Source organism: Letharia lupina (assembly GCF_014066315.1).
Source record: "Letharia lupina isolate WasteWater1 chromosome Unknown contig_5, whole genome shotgun sequence".
Lineage (NCBI taxonomy): Eukaryota > Fungi > Ascomycota > Lecanoromycetes > Lecanorales > Parmeliaceae > Letharia > Letharia lupina.
Genome location: NW_023502974.1, coordinates 1917046 through 1940295, shown reverse-complemented (window position 1 = coordinate 1940295; position 23250 = coordinate 1917046). Strand labels below are relative to the sequence as shown.

Below are 23250 nucleotides of genomic sequence, written 5' to 3'. Positions count from 1 at the left end.
TGAGTACGATTGGACAGTGCCAAGTGGCTCTAATCTTGGTGAGATGTGAAGAGGTGGACAGGCGCTGCGAGGGGCGGTTTGGTACCACGAGCTCCTCGTCATGATCCGGTTTTTCGATCTTGCAAAAACACATATTGGCGAGTAGGTCAGGCACTGTGAGAAGGGGGATCATGGTTATATGCTACGATTTGTGGGAGCGCAAGGGAGATTCTGGGCTTATGAAACGGCATCATGGTGGAAATCTAGATGAGTCACTGACACGTTGAGTCAGACCTGCCACCATACTTTAGACACAAGAAACTGAATTGCACTGTGCAGACAAGCAGATTGATCTGACATGATACATGCATCGTTTGCAAGTACACGCCATTGCTTACACGTCCTCGCAGGCTGCTACACAAAGTGGATTATGATAATCATAGATATCCACTATCTGACACTTATAAATCCTCAGTGCAATTTTTATTGGCTGCTAACCGAAAAAGTTCTCTACGCACTCCTCTAAGCGCCGTCGCTGATGCTGTTTCTGCCACTCTCCAAGACTCCGTCGCAAAAGCTTGGTGGGGAATCTATAGCCAATCATGATTCGTCGTAGTTCAGAAGTAAATAAAAACGGAACTGAAGCCAAAAGGAATTGATGTTCTAAAAAAGAAACAAAACAAGAGAGCCCTGAAAAGTGGTCAAAGCCAAGGATAGCTCTCCACAGATGAAGCGTGCGCCCTCAGGATATAAATATCGTCTGAAACTGGAGCGTACTTCGTAGCCGTCTCAGATAGAGCGTTCCATATTGGGCAGACTTCATCCTTTGCACAGTGTCCACACTTGTATAATCCCAGTACCAACTTAAGTGGAGAGAGTGCAAGAAGCTCTCACTTCTTCTTGCCTTTAGCGTTCCCTCGGCCCTTGTTTGACTTGCCCGCGGTCCAGATCATGAATGGCGGGATCTTTTCTTTTTTTTTCTTGCCTTTCTTTTCTGGTCAAAGTCAGCATAGATCAACGGCAGCTCCTTCAGGGGTGGAAGCACACCATCAACAATTTTGCCACTAGGGGGTGGGGGAGGCAGACCTGGCTCCACAATGACAACATCAGCCATTGCCCCTGCTAGAGCGTCTCCTCCTTCAGGCGCCTCCGGGATAGGCCACATGTGCATTGTTATCTCCCAGCCCGGCTCGACCACTGACTCCCAGATGGACGGCATGATGATCTCGTCTTTCGGACCGAGTAGGTCATATTGACCGTCAGCCACATGTGGGCCCAAGTCGGCAACATGGAGAAAAGCTTCCTTGACCAAGTACTCCATACCCTATAAGAGAAGCGGTCAATTGCGGTTCAAAACATGCAATTCTTCCTATTCTAGAGTAACGTACCGACCACGTATTGCAAACATCAAAAGGAAAGTTGAATCTTCTCCCAATAGCATCCTTGAATTTGATAGGTTTGTCTTTCTCCTTTGGTGGAGATGATGGTTTGACAGTGGCAGTTGCTGCGGCTACGGCGGCGGCAATTTCCTCCGCTTTTTTGGCTTCGGCTTCAGCCTTAGCAGCTTTGGCCTTTATAGCATCCTGGTGTTCCTTCACGAACTCCTCTTTTGCTGCCGCCGCCGCCGCCGCAGAAGCTGCCGCAATCTCTTCGGCTTTTTTCGCATCGGCTTCAGCCTTAGCAGCTTTGTCCTTTGCAGCAGCCTGATATTCCTTCTCGACCTCCTCTTTTGCTGCTGCCGCTGCCGCCGCCGAAGCCGCCGCAATCTCTTTGGCTTTATTTGAATCGGCTTCAGCCTTAGCAGCTTTGTCGTTTGCGGCTTTCTCGGCTGCGGCTGCCTTTTCTTGTTGCTCTGCTTTCTGGTCCAAAAAAAGCTTCTCGAGGCGAGCAAATTTCTCATCGTCTTTGGAAGTATCCGACGTAGACGGTGGAGGAGGCGGGGGAGGTGGTGGAGGCGGGGTGGTCGCTGCTGGAGCTGGTGGAGCTGGCGGAGCCTGTGGAGTTGGCGGGTGTGCATACATACCACCATAAGCAGGGTAGACTACGGGCGGAGACATGGACATGGGCATGGGCATTTGATATCCTTGTGGACCATATGGAAAGTACCCTGCACTTGGAGCATGGGGAATCATCTCATGGCTTGGCCCCCCATGATGCCCATGCGCGAAATAGGAGGACGCAGGTCCACCGGTAGGGGCTTGGTATGGGGAAAAGCCGTAAGGGACTATTTGCTGTAGGCCTCCGGGTACGGCACTTGGAGCTGGATAGGCTTGATAGGCGTGATGAGGGTAGCCTGGGGCATAGTGGGCATAAGGACGGCTATAATGCTGCGGTGGGCCTCGGGCGTAGCCCTGCCATTCTTCGTGGGGGTCCACACTTTCAGGCGGCTCCGACGGCGGTGATCGATGCGCTCTAGGATGTGGGAGGTGGCGCGCAGGCTCGCGGGATATGTGACGACGGAAAGATGGACGTCGTGCCTCCTCCGGTCGTGGCGCTTCCACAAAAGGGCGTTGCTGATTGGAGGTCCGAGGTCTTGATGCGGAATCCGAGGGACCGATCTCGTCACGGTAGACCACGTTCCAGCTGCCGTCTTGCTCTTCAACGGGGTCAGAATACTCGTGACCCTCGACGACTGATCTTGGGCGCACTTGAACACCAGTACCCGTAGAGTCTTCGTCGTCTGTCACTGATGATGATGAAGAGTGATCAGAATGATCGGAGTGATCCGAACTGTGGGCAGTGTTGGTGTGGTCGATGGTGATGTTGTATCTAGCAAGCACCATGAGCATTAGCAATGGCATTGAAGAACAATCGGTTAACTCACGGCATGTAGAGTTTGGAATGATCTAGCTCGAATCCTCTTGATGAAGAGGAAGAGCATAGATTGCCTTGAGAAATGAGACGACGGGCACGAAATTTTTCAAAGTAGCGGTGAAATTCTTGAACACCGAGGCAATGATCCGAGTTGGGGAAAACACAAGGCTGAGATGGTAACGAAGACCTGATTGAAAAATGTGAGTCAACAAGCAGAGGCTGAATATCAGCCGAGTCATGTGTTTTTCTTGGCAGTGCAAAGCAAATATTAGATGTGGCCTCGTCGACAGAAGTCAGTACTATGATTGTCGGGAATCGATCTGGCAGTGAAGTTCTTGAATCGTGAATTTGGATGTGGGAAATGCATACCCAATTGTTGGAGAGGGTGTCCTGCAGGTTCATCTAGGTACTAGTACTCCACAATATGTATGACCTATAAAGCTATGAGGCTATCACCCACTACTATTCTCCCTCTCCCGAGAGTACATCATATCACCACCTGAGTGCAGTCAACAAATCCAACATCGGCAGTGTCGTCTTCTTCTCCTAGCGGAGCATAGACATCTACGAGCTTATATCACATGTCGATGCCTAGGATTTTTCGCACAACCCATACCAATAACTACGAGCATGAACGTGCCCCTTGACGACTTAAATTTTGGAAGTTCCTGTGGGACATTAAGTAGCACCATCTTCTTGTATCACAGCAATACGCCTATCGACTCAAGACGCTCTCTGCTGGTTCATATGGATCATAAACATGTGTTGGCCCTGCAAAATCCCGTTGTTCCATGAGCAGGCAAACAGGGCCGCACTTCATCTCCGTGCCGTGGTGCCATGCGGAGGTGCCGCCATTGGCACAGGACTCTCAACAAACTTCGAGTCACTCGACTCTGTTCTATCGAAGCAACTGAGGCTTGCCGCGCTTGATTCTAGAATGCTGTTTGGCGTCGATTCTGCAACCCAATGCGGATGTGTTTCGAGATCTACACTCAGTCATCGTCCAATCATACAGGCCCTCACCGCTGCTTCCTTTGCGTGCTCCTATTTAGCAAATCTTTGGCAGCATTTATGTTGGCAACATTGCAGCTACTGTTACTCGTCCGGGTGATCTCAGCAAGTTTGAAGGTGGCCTGCTCATTCAGTCTTCTTACAACTGCAGTCGGAAGCATCGGAAGCTCGCCATTATCAACGGTCGCCACCTGTCCTGTCGACCTGGTGTCGTTGGGATTGGTGGAAAGCATTCGGTCGGACGTCTGAAGATGCGCGTCAGTTCCATGCTACCGATATACGGTCACGATCATACCAATTTTAGCCCATAGTATCCTCGAAGATAATCATCACAGAGTTCAACGCTCCTACAAAAGCGTCGCGCTGCCTCGGCGAGACTTCTGCCTTCCGAGCTTTCATTGCCGTTCATTGCGGAGATGTACAGTACCTCACCCAATTGGGCATGTATCTAGCATGAGTCCGTCAGCATCTATCCAATCAGCGTGAAAGAGACTATCTCACATTCCAAGCATTGGGCGCCACTAGCAAAACTTCCTCGAGGCAAAAGACCGCTTGAGGAAACAGATTTTGTGACAAGTACAGGTCGGAGAGTTCGGTCCATGCTTCGATGTCGGTCGGTGATGACTCTAATAGCTCTGTCAGAGCATCAATGGCCTCGGTGGTCCTCGATAGACTCCGAAGGAGTGCGATCCGACGTTTCGCTACTGGCTACAAAATGTCCGAATTAGTATAGACCGCGGGAGGCATATTGTTGGGGAACACCGACAGTATTGACAGTGTCTTCAGCGAGGACTTCGTCGTATTCCTGCAGAACTCTCTCCAACGCTGCATCGTCCTTCGCTACCGCCTCTTGATATAGTCCACGTAGACCCATGACCCGCTCGTTGGTAGCTCCAAAGCGATCGATGAGCTTTTCAAGGCAATTGAAGGCAGCCTTGTCGTCTCCTGTGCGCAAACAGGACAGGAGCAGCTTTTCGTACATAAGCCATACGTCTGTAGATTCTGGATATGACAGAAACGGGATATTAATTGTCGATATTCCCGTAGATGCGTGTTTTCGAAGGTACTGAGCCGTCTGCTGAGATAGGCTCAGAGCTTCTGCATTAGATTGTCGGAGTAGAGAGCTGAGCGACATCTTGACATCAAATTTGCCGGAGCAAAAATTTCTAAGTTTAATGGGAATGTCGATGCAAGTGTAGGACGCGGACTTCATGTAAAAATTGGAAGCATCCAAAAAAAGGTGCACCGAGCTTATTTTTCGTTTCTACACCAGTTTGACGTCGAACCTCGTTCAACCACGACTACCACGGCGGTATCCACTAATTCTACGCCACATTTACGAATGTTAGCACTCATTGTAGCGAATAGCCTTGTCAAAGGCATGTTGCGGGCCAGCGCATGCCGCAAGTATTCAAGAAGCAGAAGGTCTTAACGCCGGACCTCTCGTCGTTGTAAGGTCAAAAGTCCCTCACATTTGAAGCCGAAGACGAACGCAAGCGCTCTTGAAATGGGCTCTGCTTGCAGGACACTACCTGTCTGGCCTACTCAACCTCCCTGGCTTTGAACTTCCATCGTAGTTCACAATGTAGGTTCTCGCCTCTCCAGCTTATCACATATATTGAACAGAGTCGCAGGTTTGAAAAGTCTCTTTACGACCTGATCAGGGGCCTACGGAATCACAAAGGCAATGAAAGGGAGTATATACAGCATAGCCTTCGAGAATGTCGCTCCGAAATACGGGGAGCAGATATGGATCTGAAAGCTACTGCGCTCCTGAAGCTCATATACCTCGAAATGTTCGGCCACGACATGTCTTGGGCGTCGTTCCATGTGCTGGAGGTCATGTCATGCCCACGATATCTCCAAAAAAGGGTTGGGTACCTCGCGGCAGTCCAAAGCTTTCGTCCCGACACAGAGGTCTTGATGCTTGCCACAAACCTACTAAAAAAGGTATGAAACATAACTTTCAGAATCTGCAGAGCGCTCACCTGGGCCGTAGGATGTGTCTTCCCCACTGGCGCCCACAATGTCCTTACCTTTGGTGACTTTACCTCACATCATCACATCCTCCTTGGCGCTTTCTCTTCTGTCAGACTTGTTGCCAAGATTATCGCACTCGAATCCAAATATACGGAAGAAGACGGTCGCTACTCTGTATAGGCTTGCGTTGGTATATCCTGATACGTTACGGTCAGCTTGGCCGAAAATAAAGGATCTTCTCATGGATGAGGATGAAGACTCGAGCGTCACAGCTGCAGTAGTGAATGTTGTCTGCGAGTTGGGTTGGAGAAGACCAAGAGACTTCCTTGCCTTGGCCCCCAGGCTCTTCGATTTACTGGTCGATGGGGGCAACAATTGGATGGCCATCAAAATCATCAAACTTGTGCGTGCGTCGACATTATGTGTTATCTTCTATGCTGACCGCCTCAAGTTTGCAACGCTGACACCATTGGAACCTCGCTTGATTAAAAAACTATTGCCTCCTCTTACCAAACTCATTCGGACAACGCCGGCCATGTCACTCCTCTATGAGTGCATCAATGGCCTGATACAGGGAGGTATCTTGGAAGGTACGGATGGGGCTAGAGAAGGGGAGGAGATTGCTTCTTTGTGCGTCGGGAAGCTTCGAGGAATGATCGTCGTGGAAGGAGATCCCAACCGTGGGTTGACCAGAAGTCACATTCGGGATAACACTGACAAACCGCAGTGAAATACGTAGCACTTCTCGCATTCAACAAGATTGTGTCGTCACATCCACATTTAATATCCATGCAACAAGACGTGATCATCGGTTGCATTGACGATCCTGACGTTTCAATACGACTACAAGCTCTTGACCTTGGTTCTGGCATGGTCAACATTGACAATATGATAGCTGTCGTTGAGCGCCTTATGCAGCAACTCCGTAACGCACCTATTGCCAGTAGACGCGTTGACGATGGTCGAAGTCACACCGTTAGTGTTGAACCTGCGGCAGACTCAGACGGAGAGGATCCAGAAGAAACTCTGCGACCTGCGGCAGAATCGCAGGATGAGACTACTGCATTGCCAGCCGAGTACAGAACCATCATTATACATCAGATACTTGATATGTGCTCTAAGGACACATATTCAAACATCACTGATTTTGAATGGTATATTGATATATTGATACAGCTGGTAAACCTGGTGCCTATCACCGGTCAATCTACCCCTGAGCTATACGGAAGCAGTGGGCGCACTCTTAAAAACTCATCTACGTCACATGAGGCCGACGCATCCAGTGCCATCGGCTGGGAGTTACGTAATGTTGCTGTGAGGGTGAGCACAGTGAGAGCAGAGGCTGTCAGAGCTGCAAATTCTCTCCTAAGCGTGTCTGGGAGCGAAGGTTTCTTTGCTCTCAAAGGTGCTGGCGGCGAGGGCATACTCACATTCGTGGCTTGGATTGTCGGCGAGTACGTTGACGGTTCCGTCTCATCGTACCATAGCTTGGATTCTCTTATACATCCCAAGGTCCAATCACTTTCGCCTATGGTCATTTGCGCATACCTTCAAGCCATTCCCAAGGTGCTTACCTCTATCGTGTCGCAAAGATTGCTCGATTGGAGCTCTGAGCATAAAACGATGATGTCTCTGCTAGTGGCGCGGGTCATTCACTTCCTTGAACCCTTGGCAATGCACTCAAACCTTGAAGTTCAAGAAAGATCTATTGAACTTCTGGAGTTAATGAGGGTGGCTTCCCAAGCTATCACTAGCCACGGCTTAGAAAACGACCGTGGGCCTCTTCTCCTTACGCGAGCCATGCCACAACTCTTCACTGGCTTCGAGCTGAACCCAGTAGCTCCGACCGCCCAGCGAAAAGTGCCTTTGCCGGATGATCTAGATCTCGGAGCTCCTATCAACAAGAGTCTTCCACGCCTTCTGCAGCTTGCAGACCAGGGTCCCCTAGCTGAATCCGAGGCCGCGGAATTCGACTCCTTTTACAATAAACGCCCGCTCCCAAGAGTTGCCACTGGCCCGACCTTCAATTCATTAGCATCTCTTGGGCCTGAACCATCATCATATCAGCAAACAGGAGACAGCATCCCAGACACGGACACAGTTATGCGCAAACGTAACCAACGGCGGGAGAGAAATAAGGACGATCCTTTTTACATAGGAAACGATGATGTGTCTTCTGGTACCTCGACTCCGTTCCATGATATTTTAAGGAGCGCAAACGGGGAGGACGTTGACGTTGATTCCATTCCGATCATGAACTTAGATCTTGGGGACAAGACTCTGACAGCTGATGGCTCTAATATGGAGACTCGAAGGCAGAAGCGCAGGCTGCCCAAGAAATTTGACATTGTCAAAGATGAGAACATCGAATACGAAGATTCAGGAGTGGCTCAATCCGAAACAGCTTCTATGGGCACGATGAACGATAACGGTCCATTTCAACAGGCGCGCGACAAAACGAAGAAGTCTCTACTTCAGGTCGATTCAAGAGGGCTAGGTAGCTTCTCACTTGACAATTCTGAGAGTGTCGCTGAGCAGCTCGACATCGAGAGACAAGAGGCGCAAGACACAGAGATGGCCAAAGCGCTTGCTGAAGTAGAGCGTCTACGTCTAGAAATGCAGCGTGCCTCTGAGCGTATCCAAGCGACAGACGGGGCTCCGGCAGAGGGCACGTTGGTCAAGAAGAAAAAGAAAAAGAAGCTGAAGCAGCTAACCGGAGACATAGAGGCTCAATTCCGGAAGCCTAACCCGGAAGCTGATGGCGGTCCAGTTCGAGGCTCTCAAGATGCCGATGCTACTCTTATAGCAAAGAAGAAGAAAAAGAAGAGGAAACCTGAGATCACAAGGCCTGATGATGAGAAAGAATTGAGAGCTTTTGAGGGTGGTCAAGATGCTTCATCTTTTCGAAGTCAAGCGGTGCTGTGAATGAGAGGATGTGGAACTGCAACATAGCGTTGGCGTTGTCAGCAAATTTCATGCTTATAGAGCTGATGTAGAGGGATAAGACTTCGTACTTGAGTGCTTTCAACGTGAGAGCCTCAAGGTGTGCACATCGATATGATACACACAACGGGTGATAACATCAAATTCGCCAGCAAAAGCGATATAGTATTTGTCTGATGCAGCGGCTTTATGGCATTTGTTGACCAATGAGAGTAAAGAGCTCAGGAAAGGAGCGTTACCTCCTTTAGGCTTTAGCTCGCATCAAGTACGAAGTTGAAGACGCACGGCTATCTTGCGCTAAGATAGGCGCTGCTCCCGCTCCGCACGAATCGCTACAGTATTAACTGTATTATGCGGGGTAAAAAAATTATCTAGCAAATTCGTCCTTTGACACTCAGCAACATCGATGAGATAGCGTTTTGGCATCCGAATTCTTGGAATTAATTTCTTCCGCCCTGAATATGAGTTACACTGTAAATGAAGACCATTCTGAAAACGGCTTCGAGGCATCCAAAGGGATCAAAGGTTTACATCAACAGTACGGCTTTTTCGGTGAAGCTCGACTAAATCGTAACTCAGATATTGATTGGGAGAGGAAACAACGGAATCGGGAATATCGAGTCGCTGCACGGCGTGAGAAGAGAAATCGCAAATCGGACGAGAAGAAACAAAGGAAACTCAATGCTACAATCCTCCGTCGAATGACCAGGAATCCCGACAAGTACAACAAAAATGCTGAACGCAACCGTCTCCGGGATATTGAGGGCGAAAGACGAAGGATCTGGCAGGAGGCTGTTCGACAGGCACAAAGACTAGCCGTAGTACACGATCAGTCTGGGGTAACGTTCAATGTGGGACCCGTCGTGATGCAGGAGGATGGTACTGTCATCTCTCAAGGCACCCTAAGTCGGCGACAGGAAAAGGCCCAAGAAAGAGCTGCTGCGGAGCAAACCAAGGAAGGAGGATCTACCAATGGCACACGGACCACTGATGAACTTGGCGATGGAGAAGCTCTAGCGTCTACTTCTACCAATTCTCCAGCTTTACGCAATGGGATAAACCCCGATCGCCTCACGTATATAGAAGCTGTAGCATCTCAACGGCCACCTAGTCGTCTAAGCAAAACGCAGCAGAAGAAGAGAGCGGCTCTTGAGCCGCGACCACCGCCCCCGAAACCTACAGTCCCGGAAGGTGTCTCGATCCCGGAAGGCGAAGAAAATTGGCTGGAGTTGTGGGACCTACCCGATGATCAGCTGGAGAGGAGGGTTCTCAGGGAGAAGAAGCGCAAAGCCGCCGAAAGAAAAGCTCTACGTTTGAAACAAAAATCAGGCAAAGCGGAGCGTCGTGTCGCCAGAGACGAAAAGAGGAGAGTCTATCGAGATATCAAACTCACTTGGAAGGCTATCAAAGGTATGGATCTGTGCGGCTACAGAATACCCAAGGAAAGACTAATCATGTCCTGTCTTTAGAGGAGCAAACGAGGGAAAAGACGAGACTGAAGAGTATTGAGGATGAAGAGTCAAAGAAGATTGCCGTTGACATTAACGTTTTAGAGCGCAAGGCGGCGCTTGACTGTTGCGCAGCGCTAGGTTTCACACTTGCCAACACCCTTGGTGTAGACGAGATCAAGCCTCGGGCTTTAGGTATGAAGGGTGTCGAAGTTGACTTTGATGCTATTGAGATTGGAGGGAGTCGAAGTGACGTGAAGCCCAAGAAAGCCAACAGCAGAGTCAACCTGGGAGACGTCCCAGATCATGCAAAGGCGGAGTACATCTCTACGGGACAGCTAAGTGAAGAGAGGGAACCAGAAGATTTCATCAAATTAGATGTTGGCGAAGGTCAAGATCTTGAGACGCTCAACTACAACCACAAGCTCCGACGAAAACTCCGCAGGGCTATCGACAATGCTGAAATTCGCAAGGAGATGCTGGTTCGCCAGCGTGCACTTGACCACTGTAACGAAAAGAACATCGAGGTCCCGTCAGAGTTGAGAACCCCTTACAAGGCAATCAATGCTAAAGGCCAGAGGATCCTCGAGAACGGAACACTCGAGACTGCGAAGCAAGAAAGAGTCCGTGCAAGGATGGAACTGGCCGAATATAACACTCAGATGCGTGTTCTCAGGAGGCAAGCAAAAGAGGCTGCCATCTACGCAGGTTTGCGCAAACATGCTGAGCTGATAGGCAAGATCCCATCGAGTGATTCTGACATAAAACAAGAAGAAGCGGACAATGATGAACACGAGGATGGCCATGCTGATGTTATGAGCGCCCTAGAGAATTCATTGCCAATTGCAGCTCCTGGAGCTGCCAGAGTCAGGATGAAACGAAGCCGAGCTGAGAGCGAGAGGTCAGCATCCAGTGACGGTGGCGATCAATCAGAGCAAGATTCAAGAGCTCTATCCAAGGACAATTCGAATATTGAGTCATCAACTTCAACCCATGATACCAAAGCCAGTAAGCGGCAAAGGCTACAAAATGACGGCTCGAAAGTAAGTAACAAGCAGAGCGAATCGACAAACAGTGACCGTCAGGTAATGATCGACGCCGAGCTAGCGCTCAGTGCAAACGAGAAGCAGCGCAAAGATTCGCAGCTGCCCAACCGGTTTGGCTTGTTAAGGGAGGTCGACGCCAACGCCGAGCGTAATTCAGGGAGGAATGGCATAGGCAAGGGCGCCAATTCATGGAATGTGGATGGGTTGCCCGGCGACACGTCTCGCAAAAGCAAATTTCTGCGACTGCTTGGAGGCCAGAAGTCAACCATGGAAGGAAGTGATGGATCGGCGGGTCTTTCTGCTCGTTCGGCTGAGTACAGCGGTCACATTAATGCAGATCTGGAGAGACAGTATGAATCTGGCTTGTCGTACAAAAAAGAATCGAAGCGCAAAGGCTTAGGCTCTTGAGGTTGGCTCTCGTTTTCATTGGACGAGAGAGTTCCAAAGGTGACTGCGTCAACCTAGCGAGCAATTTGGCTACATTACCAATTTTGCTAGCTTGCACAGGTTCGACCATATCGCTCCAAGTGAATCTCTGAATACCGAGACCTAGTCCGCATCCCTGAAACCCTTCGTAACGCAGCAAGCTTAGAAAAAGAGTCTCAAGAGCTCGAATATGATGCCACCGCAAAGCACAAAGACTAGGACACCTTTGCATCAATATCAGCTCACATCGTTTCCGGGATTCTGTCTCTTCAATGTTACGATAACGCACCTATCCAGAGTGGTGATATTGGTGGACTGAACTTTTGCTTTTGTTTAATGGCACTTTCTGGTTTGCCTCTCTTGGCAGCCTCTTGTCTGGCGTATTTCTCATTCGCTCTGCGCTGTTGGAGAGTTTGGGCCTGTACCAGCAGTAAGCTTTGAAGCGGGAGAAGAGACATTGCGGAGTATTCGTACCATGTTCAGCTGGCTTGGCGGGTACTCTCACAGGCGTGGAAGTGTCGCAGGATTGTATTCCACGTTATAGATAGTCGGGATCGAGGATCAGATGGGGTTGGGAGAATATTAGAGATTATGCCCACGGCGATAACACCGTTGTCGTGAATAAATATGATGATGGTATGAAAGTGTGAGAGTCCAGAGGGGGTGTGGGTGGAGAGATTTGGCCTTTTCTCTGCACCACCTGTCCTTGTGCTCTCATGCTCTCAACTTTTCCCAAAAATTCCACACACCTTTTCGCGTCTCCAGGCCCAAGTTTTCCGGATAGCAGAAATCTTTTGCATCAGTGGCACATCAGCAAGTTTCCAATGTCGAACATTCTGGTCTAGTGCTTGACTGCTACTGCTCCCGTCAAAGGGCCCGTCCACCACCACATAATCCATACGGAATACAACGCAATGGATAAACCCCGGAGACCTTCGTCGCCTCATGTATGCTGCGCATCGTTGTTTTGTAAACGACCAATGGCTAATCTGAACAGGTGAACTTCTACAGGAGCTTCGGTCGTCCAATTGGGAAGGTCTTCCTTGGGGCCGTGGTGACTTATCAAACCGTTTACTGGATATGGGTGAAACTCGAAACGGACGAGATCAAGGACAACAAGAGAAGTGGGCGTTCTCAGGCCGTCATGGCGAATACACTTCACTAATATCGCTCAAAGAAGAAATATCAGATCTGGAGGCCAAAGTACGAAGAATGCAAGACAAACCCTCGCCATGAGTTCTCCTTGGATCCTGTCGCTTACCTCCATGATCCTGACGACAAGTCGGCAGAATCGGATGATATGTTACAAGACTCTGACGGCCATGAGTCTTGGTCGCTCAATATACTATGAGCATACAGTGTGAAAATCTGACTTTGAAGGCTGCTATTAAGTCGGCAATTTGTATGACAAGAAAAGTTTGGTCAAAGGCGAGAGCCAAAGTAAAGGCCACGGTTCAAGGGAGGGATACGCTACGTACCAGTGTCTTTCAACAAATTCCGTCAAAAAGTCAACGCAATCTGAGAAGATGATGCAACTCGAAGGCATGTGCTTCTTTCTCAAGACACAACACCGATACTTCAAAGAATGAACGGCGTCTTTATAAACGAATTTAGTAGCATATTATATAGACAATAACATCTCACGCGCTAATGACCCCTTCAGTAATTACATATTTTCAAAATCTGCTTATATATATTATTCTATCTCTTAATAAATAGAATATAGACTTGAAATAATACTAGTAGATACTTAGAATTCGAAGTATATTAGTCGCTTTCGTTTATATTTATTCTATTATCTCTAACTTCGCTATCTTAAAATCATTTTTTATTAATCTCTTCTTCTAATTATAATTATATTATATCGAGAAGCTTAAAAAGATATATATTATTTTATTTTAATTAAGCTAGTTTTAAATATATAAATAACTAGTAAGATTCTAAAACTATTATTTTAGTTATATAAATTTCTAAATACGAAGCTATTTTAAGAGAACTCGAATTTTATTAATCTTATTAATATCTATATTATTAAACATCTTATTAGAAATAATCTTAGATTCTCTTAATTATATATAGATTATCGATATTTTAGCTAATTTATATCTTAAATAGAAGAATTAAAAGATTTTTAATTAATCTTATACTTCTTTAAATAAAATACTAATTAAATTTAAAATCTTTTAAAATTATTTTTATTTATAAAAGTAATCTTAAAAGTTTTATTAATATTAATTTTACTTCTAATAAGAATAGAAGAAACTATCGAAATTAAAAGAAATAACTCTTTTAACTTTAAAAATCGTTTTAATATAAATCTTAATAACTTTATATCTATCGAATTTTTTAAAATTATAAAAAAATATCTAATTATATAACTCGATATTATAGAATATATAGCTAACTAAATCGAAAAGTTAATTAAAATTTAAAAAATTTTAAGAAACTTATAATACTTTAAAAATATTTATTAATAAGATTACGTAGTTATTTTAATAATTATTAATAGATTAATTAGAAAGAAGCTAAGCTATAAGTTATCTTTTCTATATAAATCTCTAATTAATATTAATATAAATACTATCTAAATTATTTATCGATTTTTATTAAAAATTAAAAAAAAGTTTTATTAATTCGAAATTAATTGATAACTTCTAAATTAAGAATTAATCTAGTATATATTAAGTGATTAATAAGATTTTTAAATTTAATATAATATAATAAGAAAAGAATTAAGAGAATTAAATATTTTTAATTTATCTCTTAAAGTTATAGAGAAACTTATTAATCGTTATTTATTATCGATATTAAATAATTATTTTTAATTTTAATATTTTTTATAGTAATATTTAAAGCTACTTTTATAAGTACTAGCTCTTTCTAATAGAATATATACTTTAATACTTCGCGCTTTAAGAATAAAAATTATTAAAAATTATTAAATCGAGAGATAGATTATTTAGATTTATATAATTAAGAAATTAAAAAAGATTTAATTAGATATATATTTAAAAGATTTATAAATTCGATAGATTCTCTAATTATTAGTTCTTTATCTTAATATTAACTAACTTCTCAAATTACTATCTTTCTATCTTATTAAAATATAAAATTAAAAAATCTAAAAATCTATTTAAATTTTCTCTTAGAAATTCGTCGAAATTTAAAGCTTTAAAAATTTATTTAAGAATTTTATTAATAATCGAAGAAGCTTAATTATCTAATAATTAAGGATAAATTAGCTTACTTATAAATAAGAGTTATTTAATAAAATACGAAACTTTATTAAAGTCGTAATCTCGATCTTAGATCTAAATTTATTTCTAGAAAAAATCGTTATTTAAAATTAATTTCGAGTTATTATTGAAATTAAAATAATTATCTATCTCGAGAATATAATTATCTATATATCTAAAATAATTAACTCTCTTAAAAATATAAAAATTCTCGAAATAATTTTTAATTATATAAGTATTTAAACTATTAGAAATCTTCGAATTAATAAAAAACTTCGAAGCTTCGCTTAAAGAATATTATAATATTTAATTCTTAAAAATACTTCGCGATCTTCTTCGTTTATTATTTTTAATATATCGCGAAATTAAAAAATAATACTTTTATTCTTTAAATACTTCTAATATATTTAGAGAGAGATATCTTAAAATAATATAATAATCTCTCTATAAAAGTTCGCTAGAAGATAAATTATAATCTAATAATATAAAAAGATAAACTTCTTTAAGAGTATTAATTAAATTATTTTAAATCTCTAAAGAAAGTAGAAAAGATAAAGTTTCGATTTAATAATTTCTTTATTACGTTAAATTAATATTTAATAAAAAAAATTAATTATCTATATAATATTAAGATTATTAATAAAAATATAATTATTAGATATCTTTAATAGAGATTAAATATAAATTTAATTCTCGCTATAATTATATATAAGAAAAAAAATATAATTAAGAATTTTAATAGATGAATTTATAATAATAAGATAATAGCGAAGCGTGTTTATAAGATAAATAAATCTCGCTAAAAGCTTAATTTATTAATAATTTTAATATTAATTAAGATTTAATAACTCTTTAAAAATTTAATAATAAAAGAATTAATATAGATTACGAAGTTTAAATCTAAAATAAATTTAGATACTAGATCTAAATAATTATTAAAAATATTTAAAAATAAAAAAAATAAATATTAATTTAAAAGATTATCTTTTTAGTTTTATAAATATTATAGCGAAGATTATTAAGATAATAATTATCGAAAAAGTAATTAAAAGATTATAAAAATAATTTAAAAGAAATAAATATTAATAAAGAGAATAATAAAAATAAAAATTATAATAAAAAAGAAGAGAAAGATCTTAATATTTATAATCTTAAGATTTATATAACTTTAAAAGCTTTAATAGAAGAGAAAAATTAGAGAAAATTCTCTTAGAGCTTTTAATTAATAATTAAGATTTAATTAAAAAAAACTCTATTATTATATTAGCTATAAAAATATCTCTAGATATTATATCGAATCTTCGATATTATTTATAAATATCTTTTAGAAATATTAATAATTCGAATCTCGTATTAATATTAACTTTAAATATAAAATTAGAAAAAAATAAAAAATATAATATAATATTTAAAAAGTTTTCTAATATTATATATAGTTATTATAATATAAATAAATATATATATAATTTTTATATAAACTTTAGTTTTAGAGTATTCTTAATATCTAATTAATATTATTTAAAAATTTTCGATTAGAATAAAGTCTATCTTATATTTAATAAAAGAAGATTTTATTATAAAGAAGTAAGAGCTAAGATATTACTATTATAAGATTATATATACTTTTTTATTAATATATAAATAGTAATTAAAAAAAGTAATAATTTTAAAAGAATTTTATATTATATTTAATTTATCTTATAATATAATTATTAATACTAATATTTTAAAATTAAATAAAGTAAATATTTAATAAAAAGAATTTAATCTTATTATTATTAAAGATAGAGATAAAGTTTTTATCTAAATAATTTAAAAAATTCTAAAAATTAAGACTAAAATTTTAAAGCTAATATTTATATCTATATTATTAATAAAAATAAAAATCTTATAAATATTAAAGCGAAGAAAGATTAATATTTACGCTATATCGATTACGATTTTTTAATTAAATATAAATTAAAATATTTCTATTAAATATCGATCTTTAGTATTAAGATATCTTTATTTATTTAAATTTATTTTTATTATAAATCTCTAACTTAGAACTTTTATATTAGATATTTAAATTATAATTAATAATAATTTTAAAACTATTTTTATAGTTAATTTTAAAAAATAGTTTATTAAGATTTATAAGAGCTAGCTATTAAAAAAGTTATTTATTTTTTAAAACTTAATTAAATTTATAAAGATAGATTTTTATTTTATTAATATCTTTATAAGAAAGTTTAAAGAGAAATCGAATATATTATATATTATAGATTTTTTAAAAAAAGTTATAATATTATAAATAAATATTTTTAAATATTAAAGATTAAAATATAAGAAATAAATTAAAAAAATATTTAAAAAATATTAAATATTATTTTAATCTAGTCTAAGACATTTTAATAAGAAAATTAAAATATTAATATCTTTTAAAAATAAAATTAATTTCGCTAGATTTAATCAAAATCCTTATAATCTATCTTAATAAAATTATTAAATTATAGATTTTATTTTAGATTTATTAATAAAATAAGATTATATCGAGAAGATATCTTTAGAAATTTCTTCGACTATCTTTTTATCGATTTTTATAATATAGAAAAATAATAAATTTTAAATTATTATCGATTTAAAAAATATTAATATTAAATTATATTTCGATATTTATTTATTCTCTAAATAGAATATTATACTAAAAGCTTTAGACGAATTAATAATCTTTTTATCTATTAATCTAATTAAAGAATTTTTCTAATAATTTATTAAATTATTAAATTAATAGAAGATTATTTTTATTAGTTCTTATCGAAGATAAGAATAATTAAAGATCTCTATTATAGATTTTATAAATATTTTAAAAAATTTCTAATATCGAATAAAACGATTTCTCGCTTTATATCTTTAATAATTTATTCTAATTTATATTAATAATATAATTATTTTTTCGATATCTCTTAATAATTATATTAAATATCTTAATTCAATATTAGACTTACAAGAAAAAAATAAAATAACTCTCTTATTTTCTAAATATTATTTTACTTATTTAAATATTATCGCTTTTAAATATTATATTTTTAAATTTAATTTTAATATTATAAAAGAAAAAATTAAAGTAATTTAAAAAATAACTTTTCTAAAAAATCTTAAATAATTAAAAATCGAATTAAATTTCTTCGACTATTATTATAAATTTATAAAATATTATATAACTATTATTAAACTTTTAATTAAATTTTAAATTTTAAATTTTAAAAAAAGCTTTAATAAGAATAAATCTCGAAGAAATTATATAAAAAAGAAATAACTCTTAATTAATATTAACTTAAATCTTATAAAGATAGCTAAGACTTTTAAATTGAACGAGTTTATTATTAAAGTATTAAATCTATAAGTTAATTTAGAATATTATAAAGTCTAGAAGATTTTAAAAAATAAACTATATAACGTATTAATCCTTATCTTTTTAAATTTTAATTATTTATTTATACTATATATTAATAATAATAATAAAAAAAAATTATAAGATAATATTATATTAAGTTAATATTAATAGAATTAAACGATTAATTTTATTTCTATTACGCGATTTTAGCGATATTAAGATCTAATATTAGACTATAAAATTAAAAACTAATATTTTAATTTAGATTTTAATTAAACTTTCTTAGTTTTTTAATAATAGAGATTTTATAATAATTACTAACTATATTACTTTAAAATCTACTCTTTAAAATAAAATTATTAATTATTAATCTATTTAATTAAATAAATAAATTTTATATTTATCGACTTTTTAATTTAGAATAAAAATTATATATAGAGCTAAAAAAATTTTATAATAACGCTAATAAACTATCTTAATTTTTTATTAAAGATTTATTTATAAAAGAGATATTAATAAAAAACTTAAATATAATTAGCATTTTTTCTATAATAATATTATAAATCGAAAAGAAATTCCTTAACGAAATTTCTATAGCTTTATCTAATAATTTATACTTTAATTATATATATAAATAAATTTAGAAGTAAATAAAAAATATTAAAGATTTAGAATTTAGCTTAAAAATTGTTTATTAATTCTATTATTTTAATATTAACTTAAAATTACTTTATATACTAGATAAAAAATTAGATTATTTATATATTTCTAAAAAATTAACTTATAAAGTTTTAGAGTATAATTATAATTATTATATTTATAAGAGTATATATTAAATATATAATTAACTTTATAGCTCGATATACTTTTTAAAAATCTAAAAGATAATCTAGAAATATATTAATAGTTACTTAATATATTAATTATTAAAATTCTTTTAATAATTATTATATAAATAGCTTTAACTAGTAAGAAATTCTTAATAATTATTAAAATAATTATTTATAAACTTTATAATTAGATTATCTCTAATCTCTAATAAATATAATTATATTCTAATAATTATTAATAAATTCTTTAAATTTATTTAATTAATATTAGAAAATAAAAAAGATATAATAGAAGTTTAAATAAGAAAATATTTCGACTAGATCTATAGATTTTAGAGGATTCTCTATAAATTAATCTTTAATCAAGATCTCAAATTTATAAATACTTTCTAAAGAATATTATCTTTAAAATATAAAATAATATTAGAAATAATAGCGATTTATTACTCTTTCGTAAATAGATAAATTAAATATATAAATTAAATAATAAAGATAGCTTTATAATATCTATTTATCGATAAATATAAAAAGAATTAAGATACTTTATTAATAAAAGTTAAGTATTCTTTAAATATCGTAGAGAATACCTCGACTTTTATTATTTCTTTTAAAGTATTTTATAGAGTTAAATCTAGAGATTTTTTAATAAATATAATCTTAGATAAAAACTTAATATCTATAAACTTTATTAAAATTTAAAAAATAATTTATAATAATACTTCTAATATAATTAAATTAATATAAATTAAAATAATTATTAAATATAATATTAAATATAAAACCTCTAATCTAATTAGAAGTATATATCTTAAATTAATTAAAATTAAAAATATAAACTATTATATTCTTAAAAATTCCTTATTATTTATTAAAAAAGTCGATTTATATAAAAATTTTAAAAAAATTAATACTTTAATTTATAAGTTAAAACTTTTATTTAATATATCTAAAGTCTATTTAATTATTTTAATTATTTATCTAAAGTAAATTAAATTAAACTCTTTTAATAAAAAAATATCTTTATCTATATTTATAATTATTAAGAAATAAGAGAAGTATATAATAGAAAAGATTATACGCTAAAAGAAAAAAAGAAAAAAGAATAAATATCGAGTATATTAAAAAGAATACTTCGAAATTACTTAGAAATCTATTAATATATTTTAAAAGAATATATTAAAAATAATTAAGAAATTCGAGAAGTTAAGAATATAAAAATAAGATTATAAATGCTTACTTTCTAAATAACTTAATCTATACTTATAAAATAAAAATAAACTAAAATAAATTTAAATCTTTTTATTATTATACTTTTATCTTTATTTATATTAATATATCTAGATCTTATTTTAATTTAATAATATCTTACTCTAACTATATTTTATATTTTTTTATTAATATATAAATATTATATATATAGATATTATTATAAAAATAATTACGCTTCCGTATTCTTTTTACTAATATAATTTATTAAAAACTCGAGTATAGATATAAGAATATTTCTAAAGAGAAGATTAACTCTTATCTAATAAATTAGTTTTATATTAAAATAAATAATACCTTAGAGGAAATATACGATTCGGGTATGTCACGTGATTATATTATTAACTCGATATCTATTATAACTTTTAATCGACGCTCAATCAACTTTTCGTTGATGTTAAATTTTTTATAATAGTAAATTATTCGATATTGAAAATAAATAGATAATTATTTAATAATTCCTTTATTATATATTAAGGTTTAGACTAGTTCGGGTATCTCGCTTCGCTTATAATAGCCTATTTATCAACGTCACGTGATTTATTTTTCGATTTTTTCGATTTTTCTCGAAATTTAATATATAAGTAAGATATATAGCCCTATAGGGCTATGGGACTTAAAGAAATTTTCGAAAAATTTCATATATTACCGCTACCCATTAATTCTCTACTAGTAATATATTAATGTATTACTTTATAGCGTAGTATTGAAATAATAATAAATCGATATCTCTTTCGTATTTCATTAATTATCCATTAACTACCCATTAATAATAAATTTAACATAATCCTCTATAAATAGAAAGTTTTATATAACTCTATTCGATATACGTTATATAGAATAAATATATCCGATGTGTAGTCCTTATTATACAAATCGTATTATTATCGCTAATAACTTATCTATTTTCTATTAATAGTAAATTCCCACATGTAGTAGCTTCCGTAAGGTAGTTATATCTAGCGATTTCTTATTATAAATTATTATTATCTAAGACTTATTTAAAAAAAGATTTAAAAATATCTTTCTAATATTTTTATACTCTTAGAAATCTAGAAAAATATTATAACTTATATTTTTTATATAATTAATTTTAGAGGCTATTCGATATCAATTTTATAATATAATAACGCGATATTTCTCTATTATCTCATTAAATCTAAATTTAAAAATCTTTTTAAACTTTATAATAGAACCTTTATAATATTAAATAATCGATATCTCTATTTCTTAATTTAAAATACTCTATAATTATTAATCTAAGAAGTACTTTATTATATTATAAATAAAGCCCTCTAATTAATTACTAATAATATCGCTAAACTCTTAAATCTTAATAAAAATCTTTATTAAATAAAAGAAGACGTTAATCGCTATTTTTTATCTCTTTATTTATTTACACTTTTAACTATAATAATTACCCTCTATTTAATACTTTCTAATTAATTTAAATTAAGATTTACGCGAAAACGTTAAAATAACTAGAAATTTTAAAAGCTTTTTATATTTATTATTTATAAGATTATTAAAAAGATATTAACTTATAAGATAAAGATAAAGACTTTTTATTTTTAAACTCTAATAATTATCTATAAATCTACTATAAAATATTATTAACTATAATTTTAAAAATAGATTAAATCTTAAACTACTTTAGAAAAGTAATTAATATTACTTTAGAAATCGCTTTAAACTATATTAATCTTTAGAGTTTTTAATAAATTATTTTTAAGAATATAAATAAAGTATTTTAATATATTTATAATAATCTAAAAAAACTATTAAATATTAATTAAAGTTAGAATTAGAGTAATTTTCTACTATATTTCTTATTAATCTTAAATCTAATAATATTAATATCTAATCACTTAATAACCTCTAATTTATTATTAATATCGAATTATTTATTAATCTTTAATTCGTTAATATTAACGCTATAAGTTCTAAATCTCTTATCTAATATAATTTTTATTACTTTAAAAGAATTTAAAATTCTAATAATTAACGTAAAGAACGAAGATATCTTTATTACTTATCGAGACCTTAATAAATTAATAAATTGCGAGATTTTTAATAATATAAACGATGGAGAGAAGTTTAAAAATACTATATTATAGCTTTAAACTAATTATATCGAGAAATCGAAGTAACTTATTATTAATAGATTTTCTATTTATATTATTATTAATATCATTAATAATATTATAAAAAAGAAATTTCTTCTCTATTATAAGATCTTTATAATCTTACTTAACTTTTAAAAATTTTATATAATAAAATTATATATTAAAAATAGATTCAAATTTTAAAAGTTTAACTTTAATTTAAAAAGATAACTAATTTAAAACTTTATATTTTATAAAATATTAACTATATAAAAGAATAATAATAGCGTTAGACGCTTTATTATATAAAATATATATTAATTATATAAAGACGTTAAAGAACGTATAGAATTTATATATAAGCTCTCTACTATCGCTTAAAAAAGTATAAGAGATAAAATATATTCTAATAAGCTAGTAAAAGATATTTAAAAAAAACGATATAATACTATTATCTAGAAGATATCTATTTAAATAATTATAAAATTTTAAAAGACTAAAATCTTCTAGAAAGTCTTTTATTAAATAAATAATAAAGATTTAAGAAGTTATAATCTCTCTTAATATAATTCGAATTAAATTTATATCTTAGCTAAATATTAATTATAACTCTAATATTAAACTCTCTTAAATAAATTTAATCGAAAATTTTATTATTAAACTTTATCTTAAAAATTAAATATTTTAAAAATAAGATATTAATAAAGTTAAAAAGCGAGGCTATATTATTTATATAAATCGCTAAATTATTTATTATTATTATCTTTATTAACTATAAAATCTAAGTCTT

The 23250-nt window shown here is 34.3% G+C and overlaps 4 protein-coding genes across 4 annotated transcripts; 2 read left to right on the top strand and 2 right to left on the bottom strand.

The window, feature by feature from the left end:
- Nucleotides 1-869: 869 nt before the first annotated feature.
- Nucleotides 870-2808, bottom strand: HO133_008770 (uncharacterized protein; the record flags this gene model as incomplete). The annotated part of the gene is made up of 4 exons (XM_037299634.1): nt 870-973; nt 1027-1303; nt 1368-2748; nt 2804-2808. 4 exons carry the CDS (start codon nt 2806-2808, stop codon nt 870-872), a joined length of 1767 nt encoding a protein of 588 aa, XP_037155635.1.
- A 1004-nt stretch (nt 2809-3812) lies between these two features.
- On the bottom strand, nt 3813-4939 carry HO133_008769 (uncharacterized protein; the record flags this gene model as incomplete). The annotated part of the gene is made up of 4 exons (XM_037299633.1): nt 3813-4049; nt 4100-4252; nt 4306-4512; nt 4571-4939. 4 exons carry the CDS (start codon nt 4937-4939, stop codon nt 3813-3815), a joined length of 966 nt encoding a protein of 321 aa, XP_037155634.1.
- A 614-nt stretch (nt 4940-5553) lies between these two features.
- On the top strand, nt 5554-8709 carry HO133_008768 (uncharacterized protein; the record flags this gene model as incomplete). Its single annotated transcript, XM_037299632.1, has 4 exons — nt 5554-5754; nt 5804-6187; nt 6236-6464; nt 6512-8709. The coding sequence occupies 4 exons, from the start codon at nt 5554-5556 to the stop codon at nt 8707-8709; spliced, it is 3012 nt and encodes a 1003-aa protein (XP_037155633.1).
- Nucleotides 8710-9188: 479 nt separating this feature from the next.
- HO133_008767 (uncharacterized protein) lies at nt 9189-11629 on the top strand (the record flags this gene model as incomplete). Its single annotated transcript, XM_037299631.1, has 3 exons — nt 9189-9252; nt 9307-10137; nt 10197-11629. The coding sequence occupies 3 exons, from the start codon at nt 9189-9191 to the stop codon at nt 11627-11629; spliced, it is 2328 nt and encodes a 775-aa protein (XP_037155632.1).
- Nucleotides 11630-23250: the final 11621 nt, after the last annotated feature.